At 48.7% G+C, this 24,466-nt stretch overlaps 2 protein-coding genes across 11 annotated transcripts in view; one reads left to right on the top strand and one right to left on the bottom strand.

Moving 5' to 3' along the window:
- Window positions 1–12,954, bottom strand: part of RFX1 (regulatory factor X1) — a 30,527-nt gene extending 17,573 nt beyond the window's left edge. For 4 of the 10 annotated variants that reach the window (XM_036233815.1, XM_036233814.1, XM_036233818.1 and 1 more), the window contains exon 1: window positions 5,210–12,422. In XM_036233815.1, coding sequence (XP_036089708.1) covers window positions 5,210–5,717 — 508 coding nt within the window. In that variant the 5' untranslated portion in view covers window positions 5,718–12,422. Of the gene's footprint in view, window positions 1–5,209; window positions 12,425–12,754 lie in introns of those variants that run through there. The other 6 variants (XM_036233816.1, XM_036233817.1, XM_036233819.1 and 3 more) reach the window with 6 other exon arrangements.
- Window positions 12,955–21,968: 9,014 nt separating this feature from the next.
- Window positions 21,969–24,456, top strand: RLN3 (relaxin 3). Its single transcript, XM_036233810.1, has 2 exons — window positions 21,969–22,259; window positions 23,583–24,456. The coding sequence occupies exons 1-2, from the start codon at window positions 22,070–22,072 to the stop codon at window positions 23,810–23,812; spliced, it is 420 nt and encodes a 139-aa protein (XP_036089703.1). The 5' UTR covers window positions 21,969–22,069; the 3' UTR covers window positions 23,813–24,456.
- The last annotated feature ends 10 nt before the right edge of the window (window positions 24,457–24,466 follow it).

Raw genomic sequence — 24,466 nt, 5'->3', positions numbered from 1 at the left:
GGGCTCCGTCTCCAATGGAGGCCTCACATTGGTCACATGTGGGGCAGGGATTAGGACAACACCATGCCTGCTTGGGCAACTGCCTCTGCAGCCAGCTCCAGGAGGCAAGGATTCCTGTTTTGCTGGAACCTTCCCTTGCATCTACTTAGGTTTCCCTGAGCCGTGAGGGAGGAAGCCCTCGCTGAGACTGCCCGTTGCAAGAAACCTGAGAACCCTGAGTCACGTGAGGGGCTCGGCACACCTGGGTGTCTGTGGGGCACAGGGAGCCAGACCAAGCCCCAGCAATGGTGCTCAACCAAGGAGGCCTGTGGCAGGCCTACGGCGAGGTGGGCAATGAGTCGGGGGCAGACTTAGACACCTCCTAGGCCCTGGGGCTCTGATGAAAACATCGAGGTTGATCCTTAAGAGGGATCCTCAGCAGTTGGAGACCTGGGCACCTGCTGAGAGCAGACATCTTCCTGGGAAGAATCTTGCCTGTGTCCTGCCTCTGGGGTGGCCCTCAAGTCTGGGACACCCATGTTTGCCAGGCTAGGAGGGCAGGCCAGGGCACACAAGGATAAGCAGGTGAGGTTCCAGAATCTACTCCTCAGATGAGGGGCTTCCTGTATGCCCCATCTGCCTGTGTTTTGCTTGAGCTGTGTGTGTATGGGAGAGAAGGACATGGAGTCTGAGAGTGTCTACATCTGTCTGTCTGCCATCTCTATTCTGGGCATGTGCATGAGATTAGGGAGGGCCCCACTGTCTCAAGTCACTAGTCAGGAAGTGGCAGCTGATTTCCTGTCCCTCAATCTGATGAGCCTCTCTTCCTCCCTGGGCCCCGCACTTCCTCTTTGAGACCTACTCATGCCTCAAATGCCACGAGCTACTTGGGGGAGGTTGAGGGAGGCCTGTTGCCCAGAGATGATAGATAGGGAAGTCTGGCCCTCTCCCTGATGGTCTGTTGCTCCCAGGAATGATTTTAATCAGGGGCATTTAGGGGGTCTTCTGGGCCCCTGCTGCCCCCAGGTTCCTGGGTCCCTTGTCTTTCCTAACCTCAGTTTCCCCATCTCCGGGGAAACCGAAACTTCCCCGCTTCATGCCCCTCTCCCGGACACAAATCTTTTGGACTCCCAAGGACTCCACGTGAGAGAGAGGCAGGGAAGACGGGCTGGAAATGGTTCCTCCTTCAGCCCAGCCCTGTCCCTAGCAGGCAGGCTTGGTTTCACTGTCCTGGGAAGCTGCCAGGGCTACAGCACCCTCCTTCCACCTTGAGCTTCCAGCAAAGGGTCTGGTGGCCTATGAAGGTGGGATCCATGGAACTACAGGATTGTTTCAAAGCAGGGAAACCTGAGCTGCCTTCCCATCACCTCCAAAGTCGCCTTAAGGCAGAGCCTGAAGGGACCAAGCTGGATGACCTGCCTTCTAGTGCTGCTTCAGGCTGGCTGCCAGCCTCCTGGGCTCCAGATCCGGGTCCAGGCCCCTCCCTGCTCCCTCCTTTCGACTGCCTGGGTTCCTGGTCAGCTCAGATTGCTTTTGGCCCTGGAGGAGCCCTGGGAGCCTTGCTACACTCTTTGCTGGTGTCACTTCCACCCTCCACCTCCCCTGCCTTGAGACTGGCTCATGGCCCAAAGGCTATCCTTAGATGCAGAGGGACACTTATCTGGGAGAGGGTCATGGCGGAACCTAGGAAATCACTGCAACGGGGTGGGGGCAGGGTGGACAGAGCAGCAAGTGCGGTGGCAGGGCACCAGCCCACCTCCCCTTCCTCAGAACAGATCAAGGAAGCATCATCCAGTTACCCTTCCAGGGACAGGCTTGCTCCTGGCAGAGCTAGGCACGGCAGGAAAATGAAATTCCCCAGGACCACTGTCTGACCAAAGAAGGGATCCCAAGAGTCATCTCAATACCCTGGAGTGCCCTGCAGCTTGGTGGGAGGACTGGGGGTAGGAGGATGAAGGCCACCTGACCAGGCCCCACAGCTCCTGAGAGTCTGCTCAGGTCTGTCTGACCCAAAGAGCATGCATGGCCTTGACCTCTAAGCATGTGGCCTCCCTGGGGGAGCGCCAGCAGGAGTGGAAGAAGCCGAGGGGAAGAGAGGAGGTGGGCCAGGACTTGGGGAGTTCTGAGGCCTAGAGCTGTGTGCCCATTCCAGACCACCGTTCTAGGAACCATGGACCAGAAGGCGGCTAAAGTTGGCACCCAGGAGGTCCAGGGCCAAGTAATGTCCTGGGGGCTGTGCAAAGCCCTCCAGCAGTGCCAGGCAAGGTCTCCCAAGGGCTCTTGGCTGCCCAGGGGCTGATGGGTTGTGAGGGCTGTGCTGGCTCAGGCCAGTGCTCATGAGGGCGTTCACTGGTCATTCCATGAAGACTCAGTGGACAGAGCCCTACCCTCACAGATCGTGGAGGTAGACATCATAACTATCACTTCAGGTGGTGATGAGTTTTAAGAAAAACAAAGCAAAGTAAGGAGACAGGGAGTAAGAGTAGGTTGAGGAGGTGTGGGCGTCAGGGAGGTGGCATCTGAGCAGACTCTGGAAGAACATGAGGGGTAAGTCACCAGAAGGCAGTGTTCCAGGCAGAGGGCAAGGAGAGTGCAAAGGCCCAGATGCTGGACTGAGCTTGGGGTTTGCAGAGCTGCAGGAAGGCCAGTGGAGCTGGAGCAGGGATGAAGGGGGCAGTGGGACAGGTGGGGCTGTGCAGCCTACAGGCCTCACAGGCCAGAGTTGGGAGGCTTGGTATTCATGAGTAGGAGCACAGTGCCTGTGGAGCATTTAAAACCCCTTCCTGTGGGATGGGACGCAGGGAACCAGATCTCCTAGGGCTCAGAAAGCCCATGCCAGGGTTTCTCAGAATGCCCAAGGGCAACCTTCTTCAGAATTGTCAAAGTTGAGCTGGGATGGGAGGGGGTCTAATTGATAGTTGTCAATAGGCTACCTCTAGCTGTAAAGGGTGAGGGTGGAGCCTGGACCAGGGTGGGGGCCATGGAGGTGGGAGAAATGGCAGATTCTGGCTGGCTTTAGGAGGTGGAGCTAAGAGGCCTTGCTTGCTCTAGGATGGGTGAGACAATAATTGAGGCTGACCCATGACTGGGGGTGGTGGTTATGAGGACAAGGAAGCCTCAAAAAGGGTGGATCTGAATTGCCAGAAATCCAGAGTTCCATTTGACCATGGTGGCTTCAGAGATCTGTTTGACCAAGTGGATGGTCATAGGAGGCTAGACACAGGATCCTAGGGTCCAGGACCATGGCCAAGGGCAGACCTCAGTGTGGATATTGACAGCATAGAGGTGGCATCAAAAGCAGACATTGGATAAGGCCACCCTGAAGGATGAGCCACTGGAGTGAAAAAGAAGCCCCAGGCCTAATGAGGTCATTGCTGACCAGGCTGGGGACATGAGGAGGACGCAACAAAGAGGATAGAAGGAGTGACGAGGAGGTGACAGAGACCAGGACAGAGGGCATCTCTGAGAGGATTGTGACCCCAACTGGGACACTGGGGAGGAAAGGTGTGGGTGGCTGGGGAGAGTGCTCAGGTGAGGAAGGGAGGATGAATACTTTGAGGAATTCTGACTTAAAGGGAAGAGAAGATACTGGCGGTAGCTAAAAGGGGTGTAGGCCTAGTGGGTCCTGGTTAAAATGGTAGCTGTTTTATCTTTGTCAGCAGGAAAAAATGCAAGATAGGAACCAAGAGACAAGGCCGGGATGGCAGGCGCAAGTCCTGGAGGGGACGGCTCAGGACAGGTGGAGCCAGTGGGTGCATATGCAGCTGGGAGGCTGGCTGAGGGGCAGATGGGGTCTTTTTCATCATATGATGCTGCACTGTCCCCAGTGAGGTCAGTAGCAGGGACAGGGGTCAAGAACGTAGAGGGAGAGGGAGGTGATGGAAGTGAATGAGGAGAGAAAAGACAGTTTCTGGGACAGTGAAAAGCAGATACAGCAGGATCACTGGGCAGTGCTGAGAACCCACTGGAGATCTTTGGCCTGGAAACCCTGGTCTTCTCCACGGCCTGGTCTCAACCCAGAGTACTCAGCATCACTCTCATCCACCATTCTCCATACCATCTGTGTGGCTGGTGCCCTGCCACTGCACTTGCTGCTCTGAGCTCCTGTGTACCGCAACCCCCTGGCCCTCCTGGGGACCCTAACACTGTCAGGAGCCTCCAGGATGCTGCCCAGGGCCCCAGCTGGCTCTGTCCTGGCCCCACAGGCCATGTCAATCGCCAGGTTTGATTCTCTGTCATCTGTGGTCCTAAACTCAATCCTGACCTGCTCCTTCCCAGACCCCCAGGATGCTCTCTGACCCCCGCCACCTTTTTTTCCACTCAGGAAGGATGGGCCAGCCTAAATTTGGGGTTTCACTGCATCTTCCTCCTTATTCATAGCACACTGGAAACCACTAACGCCACCCAGCCCTAGCCTAAGCTGCACCTTCTCTCTCAGGAGTGACCACCTATCCTGACCCTCTGTTCCCAGTTCCCTCTGCCCAGCCTATCTCTGTCCCTGGAGGAACTGGGGCATGGGTTAGATGCTCTAGGCAAGAACCATGGGCACCATGGCCCAAGCTTCCTGGTTGTTTGCACCAAAGCTATAAGAGATGGCCAGTGTAAGAAAGAGGAGCCCTTGGCCACATGCTCTTGAACTTGTCCGGCCAAGAGCCCCGCTTGGCTCCTGAGTCCTGCCAAAAAAGGAAACAGGACAGGGGAAGTGAGGTGATACCTCTGGGCCCTCCAGCCAATCTCCCTAAAGTGCCTCCGTGAGTGTCTCCCACGCATCACTGAGTGCACGAAGCTGTCATGATCCCTTTTTGGATGAGGAAACTGAGGCAGTGTGGCTAAGGGTCTGGTGAGCAGTGAGGCCGGGACTAGAGCACAGCAGCAATGTGCTCCCCCTCCTCTCCAGCAGGTGTTTGTGAACTTTAACTCCATTGCCCAATCCTTCCTTCAAGTGACATCTTACTGGGGATAGACAGAAACAGCTCTAAGAGCTGCTTTGGTAGGGAGGAGTTGGGGGCATAGAGGCCTCCCTGCTAGGCTTGACAATTCCTTCCCCAGAGACATGGCCCCCAAATCCTGCCCGGGAAGCCTGGAGTTTTTGAAAGCTGCCATGATGGCACAGTAAGAGACAGTGAGAGGACATCACCACTGTGCCCTCACAGCCAGGATGTGGGACTCCCAAAAGCTTCTCTCCAAGTTGTTCACAGAGTACCCTGACTCTGCCCATGTGACCACTTACCCGAGACGGTGACGACGATGTACTGCTGGGACACTGGGGATGGGGTGGGCGTGCCGGCCGGCTGCGAGGGTGTGGGGGCAGCCGGGAGTTCCGTCACGTACTGCTTCTGGCTGCCTGGTGGTTGTGCCTGGGGCTGAGGGCTCTGCAGCTCAGTGACATACTGGGGCTGGGGGGTGGCAGCGGTGGCAGGTGGTTGAGGGGGCTGGGGTGCTGCTGATGGTGGTGGTGGCGGCTGGGGCTGGGCCTGTGGCGGAGCCTGTGGTGGTGGCTGGGAGGGTTGCGGGGCTGCCTGTAGCTCAGTAACATATGCCTGTGTTGCCATGCCAACAGCGGGGAAAATGATAATAAATAAGGCCTTTTTTTTTTTTTTTTTCCCTTTCTTGGGAAGAAGAAGGGGAGGGGGTAAGAGGAGAAAGAAAACAACAAAAGAAGGAAAAACAAGAATTAATCTACAGGCAGAAGAAACCAGGGACAACTCCCGGCTCCCTAGAGACACGGTTGGGTTCATCACTCACTTAATTAAATCCCGCGGCACGTGGCCAGATATAACCAATCCATCACTGCAGGGGCACTGGGTATGGACCAAGCCTGATCTGTGTCTCTTCCATTTACCTCTGCCCAAGACTCCTGACTTCTTCTGTTCAAGCCCCTGGTGCTAGGGTGGGTACCCCTGTGCTGGGGGGACCTTGGGCCCACACCCATGGACAAATGATACAGTTCTCTTGAGGGTTCCTGCAGGCTCTGTGCTCAGTGCTTTCTTTACATTATTTCACGTTCAACTTTGCAACAATCACATCTGGGTTTGGATTCAGTCTGCCAGATGAGGAGTTGAGACTCAGAGAGGTTAAGGAGCTTGCCCCAGGCCACACAGCAGGGAAGTAGCAAGGCTTAGTCTGAACCCCAGTTGCTCTGAGTATTTGATTAGTGGGCTAATTGCTAGAAAGAAAAGTCGTGAGAAAAGTTGTCTGCCAGCCAGCCTATACTAGCTCCCTATGTGCCTACCATCTGGGCTTGGATTCTTGGCTGAGTATTGTTCCCAGTGGGTGCCAGACACCAGGAAGATGTTTGAGTCCAAAAGCCCCCCTGAACTGCTTGTGGCTACAGCTTTCAGGCCTTCGCCCAGGGGCAGTTAGAGGTGTACACATCAAATGGGAGCTCATCACAGGGAGAGTGCCCTACTGGGGCCAGAGGGCAGGCCCAGCAGCTGTGCTGCCCTCAGAATGGGGCCCATCTGATCAAGCAGAGGCAGCCTTTCTGGCTCTTAATGGGTGTTGGTCTCTCTCCCAGGTGCTGAGCTAGGAGAGGTGACCCTCTTGCTAGGCCTCGCCTCTTTTCTCTAAGCCCCACCACTCGCAAAGGTACCCCATCCCATCCCCTGAGCATCTAAGGATGGTGGAATAAATGCTTGAGTGGTTCAGAAGTGAAGCTCCAGCCCCACACCTTTGTGGCCTTGCCTTGCACTTGTCCTTATTTGAATTATAGAGCCCTGCCTGGTCTGACTAAAAATGGGATTTTCAAGGGGAAGGAAGAGAAAAACAACTGCTGCTCCTTGACCAGAAGCCCCTGAGGGCTTTGCTGTGATTAACTCCTCACAGTAGCCCCATGTGAGGAGCCACCACGCCCATCTTAGAGATAACAAAGCTAGGCTCTGGGGTGAGCTAGCTGCCAAAGAGTACACAGCAACTGGGGAAAGAAGGATTTAAACCCAGGTCTCTCTGACCCTCAGACATGCTCTTAGCCTCCAGCCCTACTTAGGAAGCCAAGCTCATTTATTTCTCACAATCAATAGGTTTTCAGGTGGAGAGACTTGAGGAACCCCCACTCCCACCTGCCAGAGGTTAGCCACCTGCCATGGGCCCCATTAGAGCAGCAGAGATGGGGAGTGGGGAGCTCACTGAGCAGCCTGAGGGATGCTGGACAGCACAGTACTTCCTCTGTCCCTCCTTTCCTGGAATCCCTGCTCTACTCTTTGATGCCATACAAGAGATGTCTGAGTCAGTAGTGGCCAAAGCAGGTGAGAAACAAACCCTGGATAGGGCTGATATACAAATTAAACCTGGCTACCTCTTAGCTAGGTGACTTAGGGAGGGGCCTCCTCTCACTGGGTCTCCACTGCTCTGTCTATAAAATGGGGAGGACAGCAGGCCTACAATGAAAGCTTGCTGAGTTCAGTCTGGTCATGCGGGAAGCTTGACCAAGCGCAGGATAAGCACTTAGGAAATGGCTCTAGTTCCCATCATAGCCCAAAGCCCTTTAACAAAGCTCCAGAAAAGAGGACAAAGCCCTCAGGCCCTGCTCTGGGCTATGGAGTACAAAAAAATTGGGAGCTTCTGTCTGCACTTGGGTGTGCCCATTTGCATGGCTTGCTGGCTGGCATGGACAGAGATGGCAGAGCCCTGGGGCCACCCTCCCTGGCAGGCCAGGTCATTAGGGACAGAGGGCAGAGGCAGATGGGATAGGCTCTGTTTTAGATTATGGGGAGGCATCCACCAGGCAGGGTAGATGGGTAGTTGGTCTTAGTGCTTCCTTGCCAGGGACTCAGGCTATAGGGGGAAATTGCCCACCTGGAGAGGGAAGAGGCTGCTTGCCTGCCATACACAGGAAGAAGACATCTTGCTCCAGCCTCTGCCCTCCCCAAACTCTTTCCTGCCAGCATTAGACAGGCCACCTCCCAGGGGCTCCTCACACCATCAGGTCCAAACTCTGGTCCAGCTCACATACTCAAGTCACTGTAGGCAATCAGCACCTGTCTTCCTGGTGTCAGACTCACCTCGACATCAACTCTGGCCTGCCTCTTAATTCTTGAACACATGACTGACCATCCTCTGGGCCTCAGTTTTCCCATCTGTCACCTCGGCATGATGAGAACAGCAGATTCATTGTGCTGCTATAAAAATCTGATGAGATCAGCCCAGCACCAATGAACTCTGAGAAGTGGAAGCTGCTATTGTTATTATTCATTCAACAAATATCAGTGCCAAGTGAGGCTGGAGGGGTAAGGAGATGGGCATGATCCTTGAGCTCTTGGAAGAAGGCACCAAGAGGGAATCTAACTCTAGTGTCATCAGCATCACCTTGAACTAGTTAAATGCAGGTTCCTGGGCCCCATTGCCCAGAGCCTGGGATGGCTGTGGAATATGCTGCTTGAGCTATCCCCACTCTGGGATGATTCTGAGGCAGGTGGTCATGGGGGTACTTTCTGAGAAAACTTGGCCTGCATTTTCTAGGACCTAGGAGAGTTGGACCCTTGTGGCCCCTCCCACCAGGAAAGGGCTTTAAAAGTTCCACACTCACTGGTGCTTTCTCCTCCTCAAGATACAAAGCCCAAAGGCCTCATCCCTTCCACTCAGGGGCCGGGATGAGCTCAAATGATGAGAGCTGAAAAGCTGACATCAAAAAAAGGACGGGGAGATATATAAAACAGTTAAATCAACTTTTCTATTGGAGGTCTTCTCAGCAATGTTATTTTCAGTCTTCAGGAGGGGCAATACAGGATGTCAAATTTCCAATAATTACTCGACCAGGGAGCTCTTGTTATTTCAATTTGTAGATGACCGGGTTAATCAGAGTGCTGTAGAGTATTCCCTAGAGAGGAATGTCACAAATCTCTACATAGCATGAGGTGTTCCCCATCTCTTTGAACATGAGACTCCTTTCTTTACAGATCAGCGCACCGTAGGATAAGGGAATCACTGAGCAAATCTGTTCCTCAGCAATGAAACTGCCAAGAGAAGCACCCATGGCTGCACCTATCTTCAAAGCCAACAGCTAGATTTTTGGAGAATGAATATATTCCTCCAGATCTGTGGCCGGCAAACTACTGTTAAGAGCCAGAGAGTTAATGTGTTTGGCGTTGTAGGGCAGTCTCTGTTGCAATGACTCAGCTCTGCCACTGCAGTGTGAAAGCAGCCATAGATGATATGTAAATAAGTAAGTGTGGCTGTGTGCTCATAAAACTTTATTTCTAGATTAAATTTCATATAACTGAGATTAAATTTCATATAACTTTAACATCATATTATCTGTGTCACAAAGTACCTTTCTTTTGATGCCCCTCCTCACCCCCTACCCAATCATTTAAGAATGTAAAAAACATTCTTAGCTCATGCGCCATAGTTGGATGCCAGATCCTATAACCGAATGGTTTACACCTTGAATGAGGCCTGTAGGAGGAAAGGAAAAACTCATCCTCCTTATCTGTAGAATGGCTTCAGTTAGGAACTTAGGGAAGAATAGAGAAGTTAACTCTAATTATGTGGGTTTCCCTCATCCTCTATATTCCGTTTATTAGACTTGTCAATAACTCCTCCAAAATAGATCCTAAGGCTGTCCACTTCTCTCCATCTGCATCAACACCATGCTAATCTGAGCTGCCATCCTCCTCTACCTGGACCCCTGATACCACCTTGTCACCAGCTCCTGGCTTTACTCTTGCCACTATAGTGTATAAGATCCTATGAAAACACAAATATATCTTGTTATTCCTTTAATCGGAGGCTCCAAGACTCCCCATAAACAGAGAATAAAAATCCAGAGCCCTTCTCATTACCTACAGGGCTCCGTAGGATCTGGCTCCTCCAGTCCCTGCCTTTCTCATGCTGGATATTCTAGCCACAATGTTTCTCAGTCTTAAATGCTCCAGGCCTCCTCCTGCCTCAGGACTTCTCCCTATGGGCATTCTCAACTCATCTCTAGCCCCATCCTCCACAACTGGCTCCTTATCATTCAGGTCTCAGTTCATTTGTCCCTTCTTGGATTTTAAATGCCCCTCCCCCCAGCATTCTGGAATACATACTCCTGTTTTATTTTCTTCCTGGAACTGTATTTCCCTGTTTGTTTATTTTCTTACTCTTAGCTCCACTTCCCTCCACTATCAGAAAGGAAGCTCCCCAAGGGCAGAGACCTGACTGGCCTTACCCATCGCTCCATCCTCAGCTCCTAAAACACAGTGAGGTCTCAACTCTTACTGTCAAATCCATGTCCATGGGCCAGGAACACACTGCTAGTGAGTGTCAAAAGCCTGTTGGAATCTACTGATTGGTGAGAACTTGTGAAAAAGTTACTGACTCCTGCTAACAGCAGGTTTGTGCTACAGGGGCAGATGATGCCTCCTGGTCCAGAACGAGCCCCCTAGATGAGGAAGACTATGCACTGTGCTATTGTTATCTGCAGGTTGCATTTTTGGGGGGTCTGCCTGGCCCATCCCCTGTCCTGGGCCCCAAGATGCCGGGTGTGTGTGGGGAGGGGAGCTGCGAGGACTGCTGCTCCAGAGACACCTTTCCCATGACATCTACTCCATCCCCGCGCCCCCCTCCCCAACACACACACCCAGCTGCCTCTTGGAAGGCTTGAAGTTGAATCAGGGCCTGGGGTCCAGGGAAATTTTTCTTTCTGGCTACTCTCCCAAAGCTAGAGAAAGGCCTTAGCAGGGTGACACTTTCCCACTAGACACTGAATTCCTGGTATCAATCTCCTGGGATCCCTGTCACCAGCCACATAGCCCAGCAAGTAAGCCAACCTTTCAAGCCACTAGGCTCTCACCCAATTCAAAATGATAAAAATAAATGTGAACAGTGTAATTCTGAGGGCTGAACAGGAAGCAACAATCATTATAATAACAGTAGCAGCTAACATAGTTTGAGCAATTACTATGTATTTGATGCTCAACTTGTATTCTCTTATGAGATCCACAGAACAGTAACATGAGATTAAAATGATCACCAATGATCACTGCCCCCAGCTTAGACTGAAGGAAACCGAGGCCCAGAGAAGTGAAGTAACTCACCCAAGAGCACAAAGCTAAAAAGCAGTTGCCTGTTTTCAGGGCAAGCAAACCAAGTCAGTGTTCCCTACCCTAGTCAAATGACCCCTCTGGGCTTGAGCCCTTCAAATGTAAAAGTTATGGGGTATTGGGGAGGCAGTCAACAAGAGTAGATAACTGGAATCATCTTTTTCTGTTCAAAATTCACCTTTGTAACAGGTGATGACAATCTTTCTGGCAACTTGGTGATTTCTAGATTTTTACTGAAAATTAATCTCCATCTTTCCTAACTTTCGAAGGGCCTTGCCACCACTCAAAGATTGTGTGGCCTAGAAATATTCCCTGGAGAAATGAGATGCCCCCATTTCTCCCACCCAGCCTTATCTCAAATTCTTGGGGTAAAGCTTTGGGAGACCTTGAAACACAATCCATCTCCTTGAAGTTTATCGACTGATTTTAAAAGTGGCAGTTTGCACACTGCCACTCAGCTCTGCTGATGCCAAGCTCCAAAGCAAGATGGAGAATAAGGAAAGTAGACTTGGCTTGGCTATTAAAAAGAAAATCTTCCCCAAGCTGGCAGATCTGGTCACCTGACAAAGCAGTCGCTCAGGTTCTCCTCTAACAGACTTGGAAAACTTACTTCCCCTTCCCTCTGACCTCAGTGTTCCCCTCCTGCCCACGTGGCTCTGGAGGCTGGTACCAACTCAGTGACATGCGACCCAGTTGACACCAACTTGACTGACACAAAAACATTTGTCTGGCCAACACAAATATAAAAAATCTAAGAAACTTCCTTAGGTGCTATTTGCTTCCCATTCCCAGAAAAGGACACCTGGATGGGCAGAACAGTTAGGAATGGTCAGTCCCATCTCTGGTAACAGGCCCCCTGCCCAGGTCCCACACCAGGTCTGAGACAGCTGCCTACTGAGAAGCAGTCAAGTTTCTGTTCCTCCTACTCATCCATTCAAGATCACTCCTCCCTGCCACAGGTTCGCTTTCTGCAAACCAAATCCTCCAGGCTAAAGCGATTCTTCTACCCACAGCTTCTCCATGAAACTTTGTCTCTGCCTCATCTCGGAGAGAATGCAGATTTAGGAGCCAATAGCAGGCTTGAAATAAAAACTAGCTAACAGTTACTCTATCAAACACATTTAGAAACATTAAATGGGGTAAAAATTCAAAGATGAACCTTAGAGAGATCTCTGAATTAGTAAAAGGGGCGATGGCAATGGTTAGCCCCATTTTACAGGATGGAAAACTGAGGCCCCAGTTGAAACAGGTAGAGTCCTGGGAACGACTGGGCCTTCTAAAGGGACTCAGCACAGGTGGCCTTCCAACGCTTAGGAAAGCGCGAAGGCCTAGGCAGTACCTGCCCCACCAGGTTCCTGGGGGCACCGGCCGGCCCCGCCCACATCTTACGAAATAGCTCCACCCACGTACCTCGGCCCCCGCCTCACCCCTCCCTAGCTCCTATTGGCCTAACCTCCGCAAGCCCGCCCCTCCGCACCTTCCGACATATAAAAGCCCCCCGCCCCAGCCGACCGGCCTCCACTCGTCGATGGCCTGCTAGCGCCCGCCCCTCACGGGGGCCGGGCCGCGGGGCCCGAGGCGGGTGGTGTCGTCCCAGCCGGGCCCCGGTCCCCCTCCCCCACAGTCCCGACAGTCGCCGCCGCCATTTTGACCGCCTGCCCCTTCCCCCCGAACTATGATTACAGAGACACCCACCACCCGGGCTCGGCCGCCCTCCCCGGCCCGGCCTGCAACCCATGGGCCGCCCCTGTTACCTCGGTTTCTCCCCACTTCTGTCCGCAGAAGGGCTTCCCAGAGGTCTCGGAGGCGATGTTGGGAGTGGGACGGAACGTGCCGGGGACCCCGGGCCGGGCCGGGGGGGTAGGGGTGGGGGTCGGCCGGGCGGTTGTTGTTGTTGACTCGCGTTGCCGGGTTGCTTGGTCGCCACGACTACCGTGGCTATGGCGCCTCCGTTTCCCTCACCGGGGCAACTGTTGCTACCCACCCTACTTACGTCACGGGCCGGGGCGGGACCCTGGGTGATTGGCGGCTCCGGAAGAAGTGATTGGATGGTGCTGGGCCCTGCCGCTAAGCCATTGGTCCCAAGGCACGCTTTTCAACACCCCCCTGAATTCCTGGCACTCTGATTCATCGATAGGAATGTCCATCAAACGAAACTGAACAATTAAAGGCAGCGGAGCCCGTCACTCTCGCAAGGAAGCAGCGGGCTAAGAATAAAGGGGTTGGCTCTGTGAGGTCGGGATTGGTTTGCGGCTCTAAAACCTGCCTTTTGGTTCGACTAAAGGGACGTCAGTCTGCCCCAAAGATTTGCCGCGCTCCCTAACTTGAGGCTTTGCGCATACGCAGCACGCAAGGCCTTCTGGGAGTGGTAGTCCGCTCCTGCGTATTATAAGTTCTTTACCAAATATAAAAGATGAGAAAGGAAAAGATTTCTTCCTTCAACTTCTCCCTCTGTGAGCCAGTTCTTGGCCTCGCGCCCTGACGTCACAGGAGGTATGCGGCCACGCGCTGCTGCTCATCTGTGACGTCGTGGCGGAGGCTGGGCTCTGGGTTCGATGACGTCACGGGCGCTCTTCCCCCTCCCCCCCATCGGCATATGATGATAGGTTGTACGTGGGAAGCCAAGGCGGGGTTTGATACCAGGTCCCAGCACCGAAGCAACCCCCATTGTCGCCACCTCCGCCCAGACCTAGTTGAATATACGGCCGCCGAGCTTTCTACCTCTCTGCCCCTTGGATTCCGTAAAGGTCACTGCACCCGGAGGACCGCGACTATCTCAGCCCCGCAGATAGCGCGGGGCGCCCTGGGAAAGGTCTCCTGCAGGCGAGGGACTTAATTAGCTGCTTCCGCCGAAGGCGATAAGCTAAGGTCAGCGCTCGGCCCCTCCCGAGGGAGTTCGGGCTGCTTAGCAATACTCTGTACCGCCCTCCACCCTCTCTTCCGGTCTTCCATGCCTCAGTTTCCACAGGGGAGAAGAAAGATGAAAGGTTGAGTGCCTCGGGCGCAACAACTCAATCATCAAGACAACTATTCTAATGTATTTTTTAAATATCAAAATTAATGGAAAAAAATCTATGATGAACAAAATTTTAAATAAAGATAGGATCCGCCAAGACTTAGATTAGGGTGAAATGAGTCATGCAAGTGCAGGGTCAGAGCTTGTCTTTGGTACTTAAAAATATATTTTTTAATCATATTTTTGCATTAATTTTGATTTTTTTAAACAATAATCTTGACAGTTTTTAGACACCCCGTTAAATTTCGTGCGCTAGTCCCTACCAGAGACAGGAGAAAGGAAAAAGCAGTCTTAGAGCCCCAAGTTCGAATTCCAGTTCTGCTATGTGACAATGAAACAATGGCTTCATCTCTCTGAACTTTCCTACTTCAACCAACATACTTCCTCTGTGCAAGACCCAGGCTGTAAAAGTGAAATAAACAGACAAGTCCTTAGACTTTCCATTCTACTAGGGGAGACAGAATTATCGGTCCAATTAATACACAAAAAAAATAGGTTTATAAGGGCTGCAGGAACAACATTAGAGGGTGTTCAGGAAGAGTGGGCCTCTCAGTGTGATGTGAAAGGAAGTTCACAGCTTCCCTTAAGATATATCTTGCCAAAATGTTAAACTTGGCTCTGATCAAGTCTATCAAACTAACATTCAGTTGACAAAAAATGGAAGAGATCAAGAAACACATAACAGCATCAGGAAGCAACAGACAAATCCAGAGGGTAGAATGCGCAACTGTTCCAGTCTCTCTTAACCAGTCAGTCATGAAGAAAAAGAGTGAGGACCATTCTAGATCAGGTAGCACTGTTGACATTTAGGTCTAAATAACTCCTGGTCATGGAGCAAGGGGGGCTGTCCTGTGCATTGCAGGATATTGAACAGCATACCTGGCCACCATCCTCCAAATGCCAGTGGCACAACCCCTCACCACCAGGTGTGACAACTAAAGATGTCTCCACGCACAGTCAAATGTCCCTGAAGATACTCCCCTAGAGGAAAGTGGAGCAGCTGACAGAAGGACCCAGGGTACCCAGGCCATCCACCAGCAGAGACAAATATGTATTCTGTCATGTTTAAGTCAGTTACTGGCTTCCTGATAAATTGGGAGAACTATGACTTGGCAGTTCTGTTCCAAGTTTTTCTATTCATTGAAAGTTTTCCACCATATAAGAATGTTCATGGAGGTGAGACATTGGAAGCAATACAGGTGTCTATTCCTAGGGGACTAGAAAAGCTAAATAAGAAGGCCGCATGATACAGAATATTATGCCAATCAACAGTGAAGGCAACAAAGTAGCTCTTTAAAAATGTAGTGTTGATGGGGTGAAACCCAGACACTATAGCACTTGAAAATAAGGCAACCTTGCTCCTAACCCAAGTGACAAGATAGAGGTCTCCACAGAGTTTTGTTAAAGGGAAGAAAAAAAAATGAATTAAAAACTATCCCCTAATGTGCCAGTGAGTAACAAAATTAGAATCTGACACTCGGTCCATTGCAATGCAAACAAGATGTCCTTCTGTTAGGCCGGCATTTTATGATAAAGCTGATGTATTTCTGGTTATTATACATGAGGTATAGTGAATGATTAGCAAGCTGGTTCTTTGAACAAACTTTTCAAACTATGTACATAATAGGATAAAAGAAAAACTATGTATTTGCTATATAAACACTGTGTAGATATATCCATGGATAAAATGGAATGTAATGTCAGATATGGTAGGTGCTAGTCCCATGTAGCTATTTTGAGGCGAAAAGGATGCCTTTTATTTCTTTTTCTTGCCTAATTGATCTGGCTAGGACTTCCAATACTATGTTGAATTAAAGTGGTGCGAGTGGGCATCTTTGTTCTTGATCTTAGATGAAAAGCTTTTAGGATTTTACTGTTGAGTGTATTAGCTGCGGGCTTGTCATATATGGTCTTTATTATGTTGAGGTACATTACCTCTGTACCCAGTTTGTTGAGAGGTTTGTTGAAAGAATATTGGATTTCGTCAAATGATTTTTCTGTATCTTTTGAGACAATAATATGATTTATATCCTTCATTTTCTTAATGTGATGTATCACATCGATTTATGAATGTCGAACCATCTTCACACCCTTGGAATAAATCCCACTTGATGGTGGTGTATAATCCTTCTAATGTGCTGTTGAATTCAGTTTGCTAATATTTTATTGAGGATTTTTGCATCTATATTTATCAGGGATATTGACTTGTAATTTTCCATGTAGCTATTAAAACTAAAAGTAACTAAAATAAAATACCATGAACAATTCAGTTCCTCATTCACACTGGACACCTTCTAAACACTCAACAGCCCCATGTAGCTAGTGGCTACCACATTGGAAAGCACAGATATAGAACATTCCTGTCATCAGAAAAAGTTCTATTGACCAGTGCTGCTCTAAACCAACACTAAAAGTCATTTCAGAGACTCAGGGAAATTTAAATATGTACTTGGGCTAAGATGATACTGAAGAATGATTGTATATTTTGTTAGGTGTGAAAAGTTTTATGATTATATAGGAAAATGTCCCTTTTTAGAGATGCACACTATAGTCATCAGAGAAAAAATTTTGTCAGTAAGATTGAAATGAGATAGTATGGTTCAAATGCCTAGCACAAAAAATAGACATGTATCAAATTCTCAATATATGTTCATGGTCATTAATTCAAAATTTTGAGAAATGACAAACTGCAAAAAAATATTTACAACTCATTTCCTAACCAGATGATAAATCACTTTAATATATAAAAAACTAGAGATCAAGAAGAAAAAAGGTCAACAACCCAAAAGAATAACGGGCAAGAAGGTGACGAGAGAGGAAAGAGAAAACTATAAATAGCTTAAACATGTGAAAATATGCTCTGCCTTGCTTTTGATGAGGGAAATGCAAATTTACTCTGAAATACCATTTTTCACCTGTTGTGTTGGCTAACGTCCAAAGGTTGATACACATTCTGTTGGTGAGGCTGTGGAGAATCAGGAACCTTATCTATTGCTAGAGGGAGTGTGAATTAATCTGATCTCCAAGGAAAGAAGTTTGGGAATATCCATAAAAATTATAAATGCACATGGTATTTGAGCCAGAAATCTCATTTTGAGGGATTTCTCCACAGACACACTTGCCTATATATGAAATGATGGTTGTACAAGGTTCTTCACCGCCATGTTAGCCTAAGAACAAATATGAAAAATACAGGTCTCTGGGAGTGAAATTGACGATGGGACATCGACACAGCAGATCATTATGCAGCTGTAGAAAAATAATAAAGGTGCATAAAGGGAGTTCGGTAAGGGGAAATCGCTAGATTTATTAAGTGAAAAGAAAATAGACAAGGTTCAGAAGAGTATAAAACACACTATCTTGAATCTCAATTCTGACTCATGCTACAAGATGGATGAACCCTGAAACATTATACTGAGTGCAAGAAGCTAGACGTGCAAGGAAAAAGACTATAATTATATTTACATGAAGTACCTAGATTAGGCAAAATTTGTACGTAAAAAGGAGAATGGTGGTTACCAGGAACTGGAAGAAGGGAGGATATAGGAACACAGTTTCAGTTTGGGAAGTTGAAAAATTTCTTGAGATGGATGGTGGGATGGTTGCATGACAATGTGAATGTGCTAATACCTCTGAAATGTGCACTTATAAATGGACAAAGTGATATATTTTATATTATGTCTATTTACCACAACAAAAAAAAATTTAATGGTACTTTTAATACAAAAGCAGGTATGTGGCAGGGCAGAGGGATAAGTATCTGTATTCATATTTGTTTGTAAATGTGCACAGAAATTCTGGAAAGATACTCAAAAAATCAAGAGCAGCGGGTTACCTGAGAGAAAAAGGAAAGGAACTGAGACTGAGGAGGGAGATTCTACAGTGTAAATATCCTTACACTTTTTGTTACTTGACGCACCTGAACGTATTAACTGTTCGAAAATAAATTCATTAAGAAGTTTGGGGAGAGGGGCCTTATTTGGAATTGGTAAGATTTGGGTGCATATTTGTGTCAGCCCAAATAACAATGATAATGAAATAATAATAATATTGGTAACACACAACATTTCCTAATTCTTATGTATTAGTTTCCTTCGGCTGCTGTAACAGATTTGCCACAAGCTGGGTAGCTTACAGAAATGGAAATATATTCTTTCACGTTTCTGGAAGCCAGAAGTCCAAAACGAAGATGCCAGCAGGGCTGCGCTCCCTCTGAAAGCTCTAGAGGCAGGGATCCTTCTTTGTCTCTTCTAGCTTCTGACAGCTCCGTTCATGACTTGGCTTTTTGGGCCACTTGACTCCAGTCTCTGCCTCTGTCTTCACATGGCTTTGTCCCTTCTGTGTCTTCAACAGTTGTCATTGAATTTAGGGTCCACCCAGATAAACCTCATCTCAAAATCCTTAATTATATCTACAAAGACCCTTTTTCCTAATAAGATCGTATTCACTGGCCCCAGGGGTAGGACACAAACCTATCCTTCTGGTCACCATTCAATCCACTGCACTTACTGTGCTATGCTGGGTGTCGAATACTTTACAGAATCTCCCCAAAGACCCTGGACAGCCCCATGAAGTGTATTCGCTTATTATCTCCATTTACCCAATGAACTCAGAGAGGTGCAGTACCTTGCTTGTGGTCACACAAGAACCAGAATTCAAACCCAGCTGTATTGGGCTCAAAACTCCAATTCTGTGTGAGGCACAAAAGAGGCTTCTGGTTCTGGGCCAGTCCATTAAAGTCGGACAGCCAGGCAGCAGAAATTTTCTGACACATTTGTTCTTCATCAGCCCCTGGGCCAGGTGTTGGGAGTATGGAGGAAAGGGAAGAAGGGTGTGTCCCTGAAGAGTTGCTGAGAGAAGACACGGAGGGGGAGAGCATATTATTTATCAGCCCTTTCAAAGCAGTACAATCAGATATGACTCCTGCCTTCTGGAGTGCTGCCCTTGGCCTGAGACATCCACAGGGGGCAACCAAGGCCAGGAGTCTGTCATGGAGAAAAGGACAAAGGAATAAAGTTCCAATCCAAAGGGAACGTGGCAAGTAGAAATAACATTTAAGCAGCACTTACTGGACGCCATGGACTGTTTTGTGAATTTGACGGGGTCATCGAATCCTCCCTGTTTTACAGGTGAGGAAACCAAGGCACAGAGAGGTTAAGTGACTTGCTAAAGGTTACAGCTGGAAAGAGGCAGAGATAGGATTTGACCTCAACCCTGCATATCACCAGAGGCCCTGTCTTTTTTTCAAATTGAGCTTAAATTGATATAACATAAAATTAACCATATTAAAATGAACGATTCAGTGGCATTAAGTATTTCACAGTGTTGTGCAACCATAACCTCTATCTATTTTCAAAACATCTTCATTACCCCATAGGGATACCCAGTAGCGATTACTCACCATTCCTCCCTCCCCCAGTCCCTGCCAACCACTGGTCTGCTTTCTGTCTCTATGGATTTGCCTGTTCTGGACATTTTATATCAATGGGATGATACAACCCGTGGCCTATTTTTTCTGGCTTTTTTCATTCAACATGTTGTTTTCAAGTTTCATCCACATTGTAACATGTGTCAGAACTTCGTTCCCTTCTATGGTTCAGCAATATTCCATTGTGTGGATGGCCCACATTTTGTTTATTCATTCATCTGTTGGTGGACATTTGGGTTGTTTCTGCTTTTTGACTATTGAATTATACCTCAATATTAAAAAAAAAAAAAAGTAATGCTATCAGCTGATTGGGCCTAGAAGCAACAACAATAACCTCCTGACCCCAATAGCAATGAACACACCCAGCACCCAGACCATGGTTTCCCAAAGCCCTCCAATAAAGGGAACTGAGGCTCTTCGGGAAAATGGCTGATTCTAGGACTGTGGTGGGGAAGACATAAGACGAGCCTGGAACATCTTGTGATCCTAGAAAGTCATGTCAAAAGAACAGTGCCTGAAATAAAAATCTTACGGCAGAGGCTCCCAGTGGCCAAAGCTGGAACAACTTGGCCAACAACATAAATAACAATAGTATTGGATTGTAACCCGAAGACCAAAATAATGGTTCAGGGGTCCATGTGTGTATAAAGAAGTGATTAAATAAACAAATCGGCGGAGATGGAACAACTCTTCCTCACAGGAGGATTCCAAATAATAAATAATTTAAGTAAATGTAGAAGGAATGAGATAAATGGGGGAATTACTAATAAACAAACACCAAAGTAATAATTTTTACCTACACCATCCACCAATGAGAGTAAAAGCAGTGGGAGAATTTTAAAGGGAAATAAGATCTTCGCAGAGCCTCCAAGTACCTCAGCCAAAGTATTTACCATTTTTTGTGTGTGTTTTTCTCGTAATTTTAACATAGGTCCACCAATTCTTCCAAGTTCCTCCTCCTGTGGAGCTTCATTGCCCCTCTCTGGGTGGAGGCTGAGAATGTTCTGTTTCTGGACTTGAGTGGTGGTTACAGAAACGTGTTTCATTTGTGAAAATTCTTTCAGGTGTCCACTTATGATCTGCACACTTTTCTGTGTGTCTGATAAAAAGTTCAATTTGTTAAAATGCAAAAAAAAAAAAAAAAAAGAAAGAAAGAAAGAAAGGAAAGAAAGAAACAGACTCACTCTCCGTTTTGGAGAGGCATGTGTTGATGTTAAAACTAATGGAAAGGAAAGAAATGACGATGGTTAAAGTCAGGATGGCTGTTACCCCCGGGGGAAGCAAGGGATTATGACCAGGAAGGGTATGTGGTGAGAGGACTGACCTCTGCTGGGACTGTCCTGTTTCCTGATCTGAGTGATAATAACACGGGTGTCCTATTTAAAATGATTCTTTAAATTGCACATGTATGTTTTTCATCTTTCAGTGGTGTCCTTGAGCCAGTTATACTGACTTGTGAGATGGGATTTTTAAGTTTCCAGGAACTTAGGGACATCACATTGACGTTACACTGGTAGCTTGAAATTGACCAGGCAACTGCTACAAATCAGTTTTTTTCAGGAGAGCCCATTATTAAATATTTCTTAGCATGCCACATCTCCTCTATGTATATGGAATTAATTAAACATTTTAGATTATTATTTTTAATTGTTAAAAAATACTAATAACATAAATTTTCCCAGTTTAACCATTTTTATGTGCTCAGCTCAGTGGCATTAAGCGCATTCACATGGTTGTGCAGCCATCACCACCGTCCATCTCCAGAACACTTTTCATCTTGCAAAATTGGAACTCTGTCTCCATTTATAGTCTTTTATGCCTTAAAATTTTTCCCATGAATTCTAGAACTGGATGGCTCTGTTCCAGTTCCCAGCCCACCTCTACTTACTAGCTGACCTTGGGTACCTTATGTCACCAATCTGTTTCCTGGTCTGTACTCTGGGGATAATCTTAGTCTTGATCTCATAGTCCAGTGGCTCTCAAAAGTATGCATTCTGGACCAGCAGCATCAGCGTGTCCTAGAAATTGGTTGTATATGCAGATTTTCAGACACTCTGCAGGTGGTCCCAGTGATCCAGGTTTTAACAAGATCTCCAGGAGATTCTGAGGCTTGCTCAAATTTGAGAACCATTATCCTAGGTCATCAGGAGGATTAAGTAAATTACACAAATATAAAATATTTATAGCAGCTCCTGGCCCCACAGCCCATACTGTGTAAGGGCTCACTACCATCGTTGTTATTACAGTGGAGACCCAGGACCCCAGCCCTATGAGGGGTGTGGGGTCTAACTGCACTCTCTCCCCCTGTCCGGTGGGAGCTTGGATTCCTGGTCTCTGTGAAATGGAGGCCTTGCCTCTCTCTGTTGAAGATGACAGTGAGCTGGCCCACGTCATCCTATCCCTGGCGAAAGGTTATCGCTTGGTCAGGAAATGGGAAAGGTTGGTGTGGGGGGGCCATGCCTGTCTCCTCTCTGCTGGAAGAGATAAAGGAGGTCACTTGATTTCTCCATGACAGGCGGGAGGAGCAGGATGTATAAATGGGGGACCAGCAGGCAGCAGAAGCACTGACTCCAAGAAAACTGCCTTGCTTTGCCCATCCTTGTATCCCAGGCATCTCTGTCCAGCATGGCCAAGTACCCACTGCTGCTGCTGCTGGCTGTGTGGGTGCTGGCTGGGGGGCTGTGGCTTGGGGCTGAGGCCCGGGCAGCACCCTACGGAGTGAAGCTTTGTGGTCGGGAATTCATCCGAGCAGTCATCTTTACCTGCGGGGGCTCCAGGTGGAGACGGTCGGACATCCTGGCTCATCAAGTGATGGGTGAGACTGGGAAGATAATGATGGTGGTGTGTGTAGGGGTGTTGGAGGGATAGACATGGGATGGGCCCAAGGAGCCAGGGACAGAGTCAAGACCAGGGGTCATGGCAGGTTAGTACCTGCCTTGCAACTTTCAGATGGGGAGACTGGCCTATTCTCAAAGCTGTGCCAGTTGGCCCAGCTACGAAGCTGGCATGGGGGTATAAGCCATCTCTACTGGCTAAAAGTCAGAGGACAGACTACTGTTTTGAGGGCACCTGCTATGTGTCTAGCCTTGTGCTGAGCAACACCGCTGCTTACATGATTCCAGAAGCTGACACTGAAGCGCTTTCCAACTACTTAGGGAAGGTAATGTGGAGGGTGTGGTGTATTCAAGGCCAGATTTGCCCACCTAGTGGGTGACCGTCCCAGCAAGTTCCCTTCCTCTCTGATCTCTTTATCTGCTAATAGAAGACATAGTCCCTGCATCTCACAGGTTTGTTCAGTGGTAAAAATTAGTCAAAACAAATAGAGACACCGTCCAAGTAGGGCAGGGGGCTCAGTGAGGGCTCCAGTGGAAGGCAGGGGTCCTAGTTCCTAAAGGGCAGGGGCCTGGCAGAAAAATAGATGTTCGTAATGATGATACGATGATGATAAAAACGTGGACCTAGAAGGCATGCTGCCTGAGTTCAAAGAGCAGCTCTACAACTTAATAGCTATGTGTTCTATACTGAATCGGGCCTCAGCGATCTCCTCTGGAAAATGGGGTCATAATAATAGCACCCGCCTTATGGGGCTGTCATAGAAAGGAAGAAAGGAGTTAATCTACGTAAGTCCTTAAAACAGTATGTGGCACACAGTTAATGCTCAATAAATGCTCAATGCTATACTGAGTGCTTATCATGTGCCAGACACAGTTCTATGCATTTTTTAATGAGTATTAATTAACTTATCTACTCAGTATGAAACCCTAGAGGGTAGGAATTATTATTTTCCTCACTTTGTAGACAAGAAAACCGAGGGTCAGAGAAGTGAATTCGCTTGCTCAGGATTACACTCGGAGGAGCTGGATCAGTGCTTAGTCTGGCTCCTAAACACATGCACTTAACCATCAGGTCCTCAAAAAATACAGAATAAGGGGAAATAAATGACAGAAGAGGAAAGTCAAGCTCAGTGAGATTGAATAATCTGCCCATCAAAGCTGGAACTTGGGCTTGAGTGGAATCAAAATCTTTAACCACAAAGTTGTGTCACATGAACAGAAAAGTAGCTGGACCAACCAGGAGCCAGGACTCTGGGTGTGACAGAAGCTGAGCCCCGAGCACCAACTCTTTCCATCTTTTGCAGAGGAAGCCTTCCCAGATGCAGACCCTGATGCAGACGGCAAGCTGGATGAGGCAGTGGCCTCCAGAGAGTGGCTGGGCCTAAACAGGTCCCCCCAGGCTTTCTATGAGGACCAACCCAGCTGGCAGGGAAGCCCAGAGACACTGCGGGGTGGCCGTGATGTCCTGGCTGGCCTCTCCAGCAACTGCTGCAAGTGGGGTTGCAGCAAGAGTGAAATCAGCAGCCTTTGCTAGACTGGGGCCTGGCCAGGGGGATGCCGGGCACCTGTCTCTGGCCCTTCATGCATTCATTCGTCAGCAAATTATTGAAGTCAGGCACTATGGACTCCGACACAACCTCAAACAACCCTGACCTTTGACCAGCCTATCTTGACCCTCAGCAAGCTGTACCACTTGGCCAAATGAGCATCCCTGGTTTTGATCCCTGAACTCTTCTCAGCCCATAGCTTGCCTTTGTCTGGACTATACTGTCCCCTGCGCAACGGTACCCCTACTCTGATCAAACCAGCCACACGGAGGCCCCTGCCCAAACTATGACTCTCTCCTGCCTGAACTGTGGCCACTGTCCCTTGGCCAGCCCAAGTGATGCTCGGCCTTTGCCCACTCCCTTCCTGCTGCCTTCCAGCCCCTCTGCCTCCAACGCCGCCTGCTGAGATTCTAAGGCTGTGGACTCCAGGGTTGGTAGCAGGATCCCTGGGTTCCATTCATATCTTGGGGTGGGAGGCTTGGTGTGGAGACGGATCAGAATCTTCTTTAATCCCAATAATAAAAGTTCCAAAAGACTCTGCTGCATGTGTGTGTCGTTGGGGAGGGTGGGAGGAGCGCGGTTTCAGGGGAGCTCGGCAGCGTCCTCAGTCCTCTCTCCCGTACGCCGCGGGCCACCCTCCC

The sequence above is a fragment of the Rousettus aegyptiacus genome, unplaced genomic scaffold, assembly GCF_014176215.1.
Source record: "Rousettus aegyptiacus isolate mRouAeg1 unplaced genomic scaffold, mRouAeg1.p scaffold_m13_p_16, whole genome shotgun sequence".
Taxonomy (NCBI): Eukaryota; Metazoa; Chordata; class Mammalia; order Chiroptera; family Pteropodidae; genus Rousettus; species Rousettus aegyptiacus.
The sequence above is the reverse complement of the archived record's forward strand: the minus strand, read 5'-3'. Positions and strand labels throughout refer to the sequence as shown.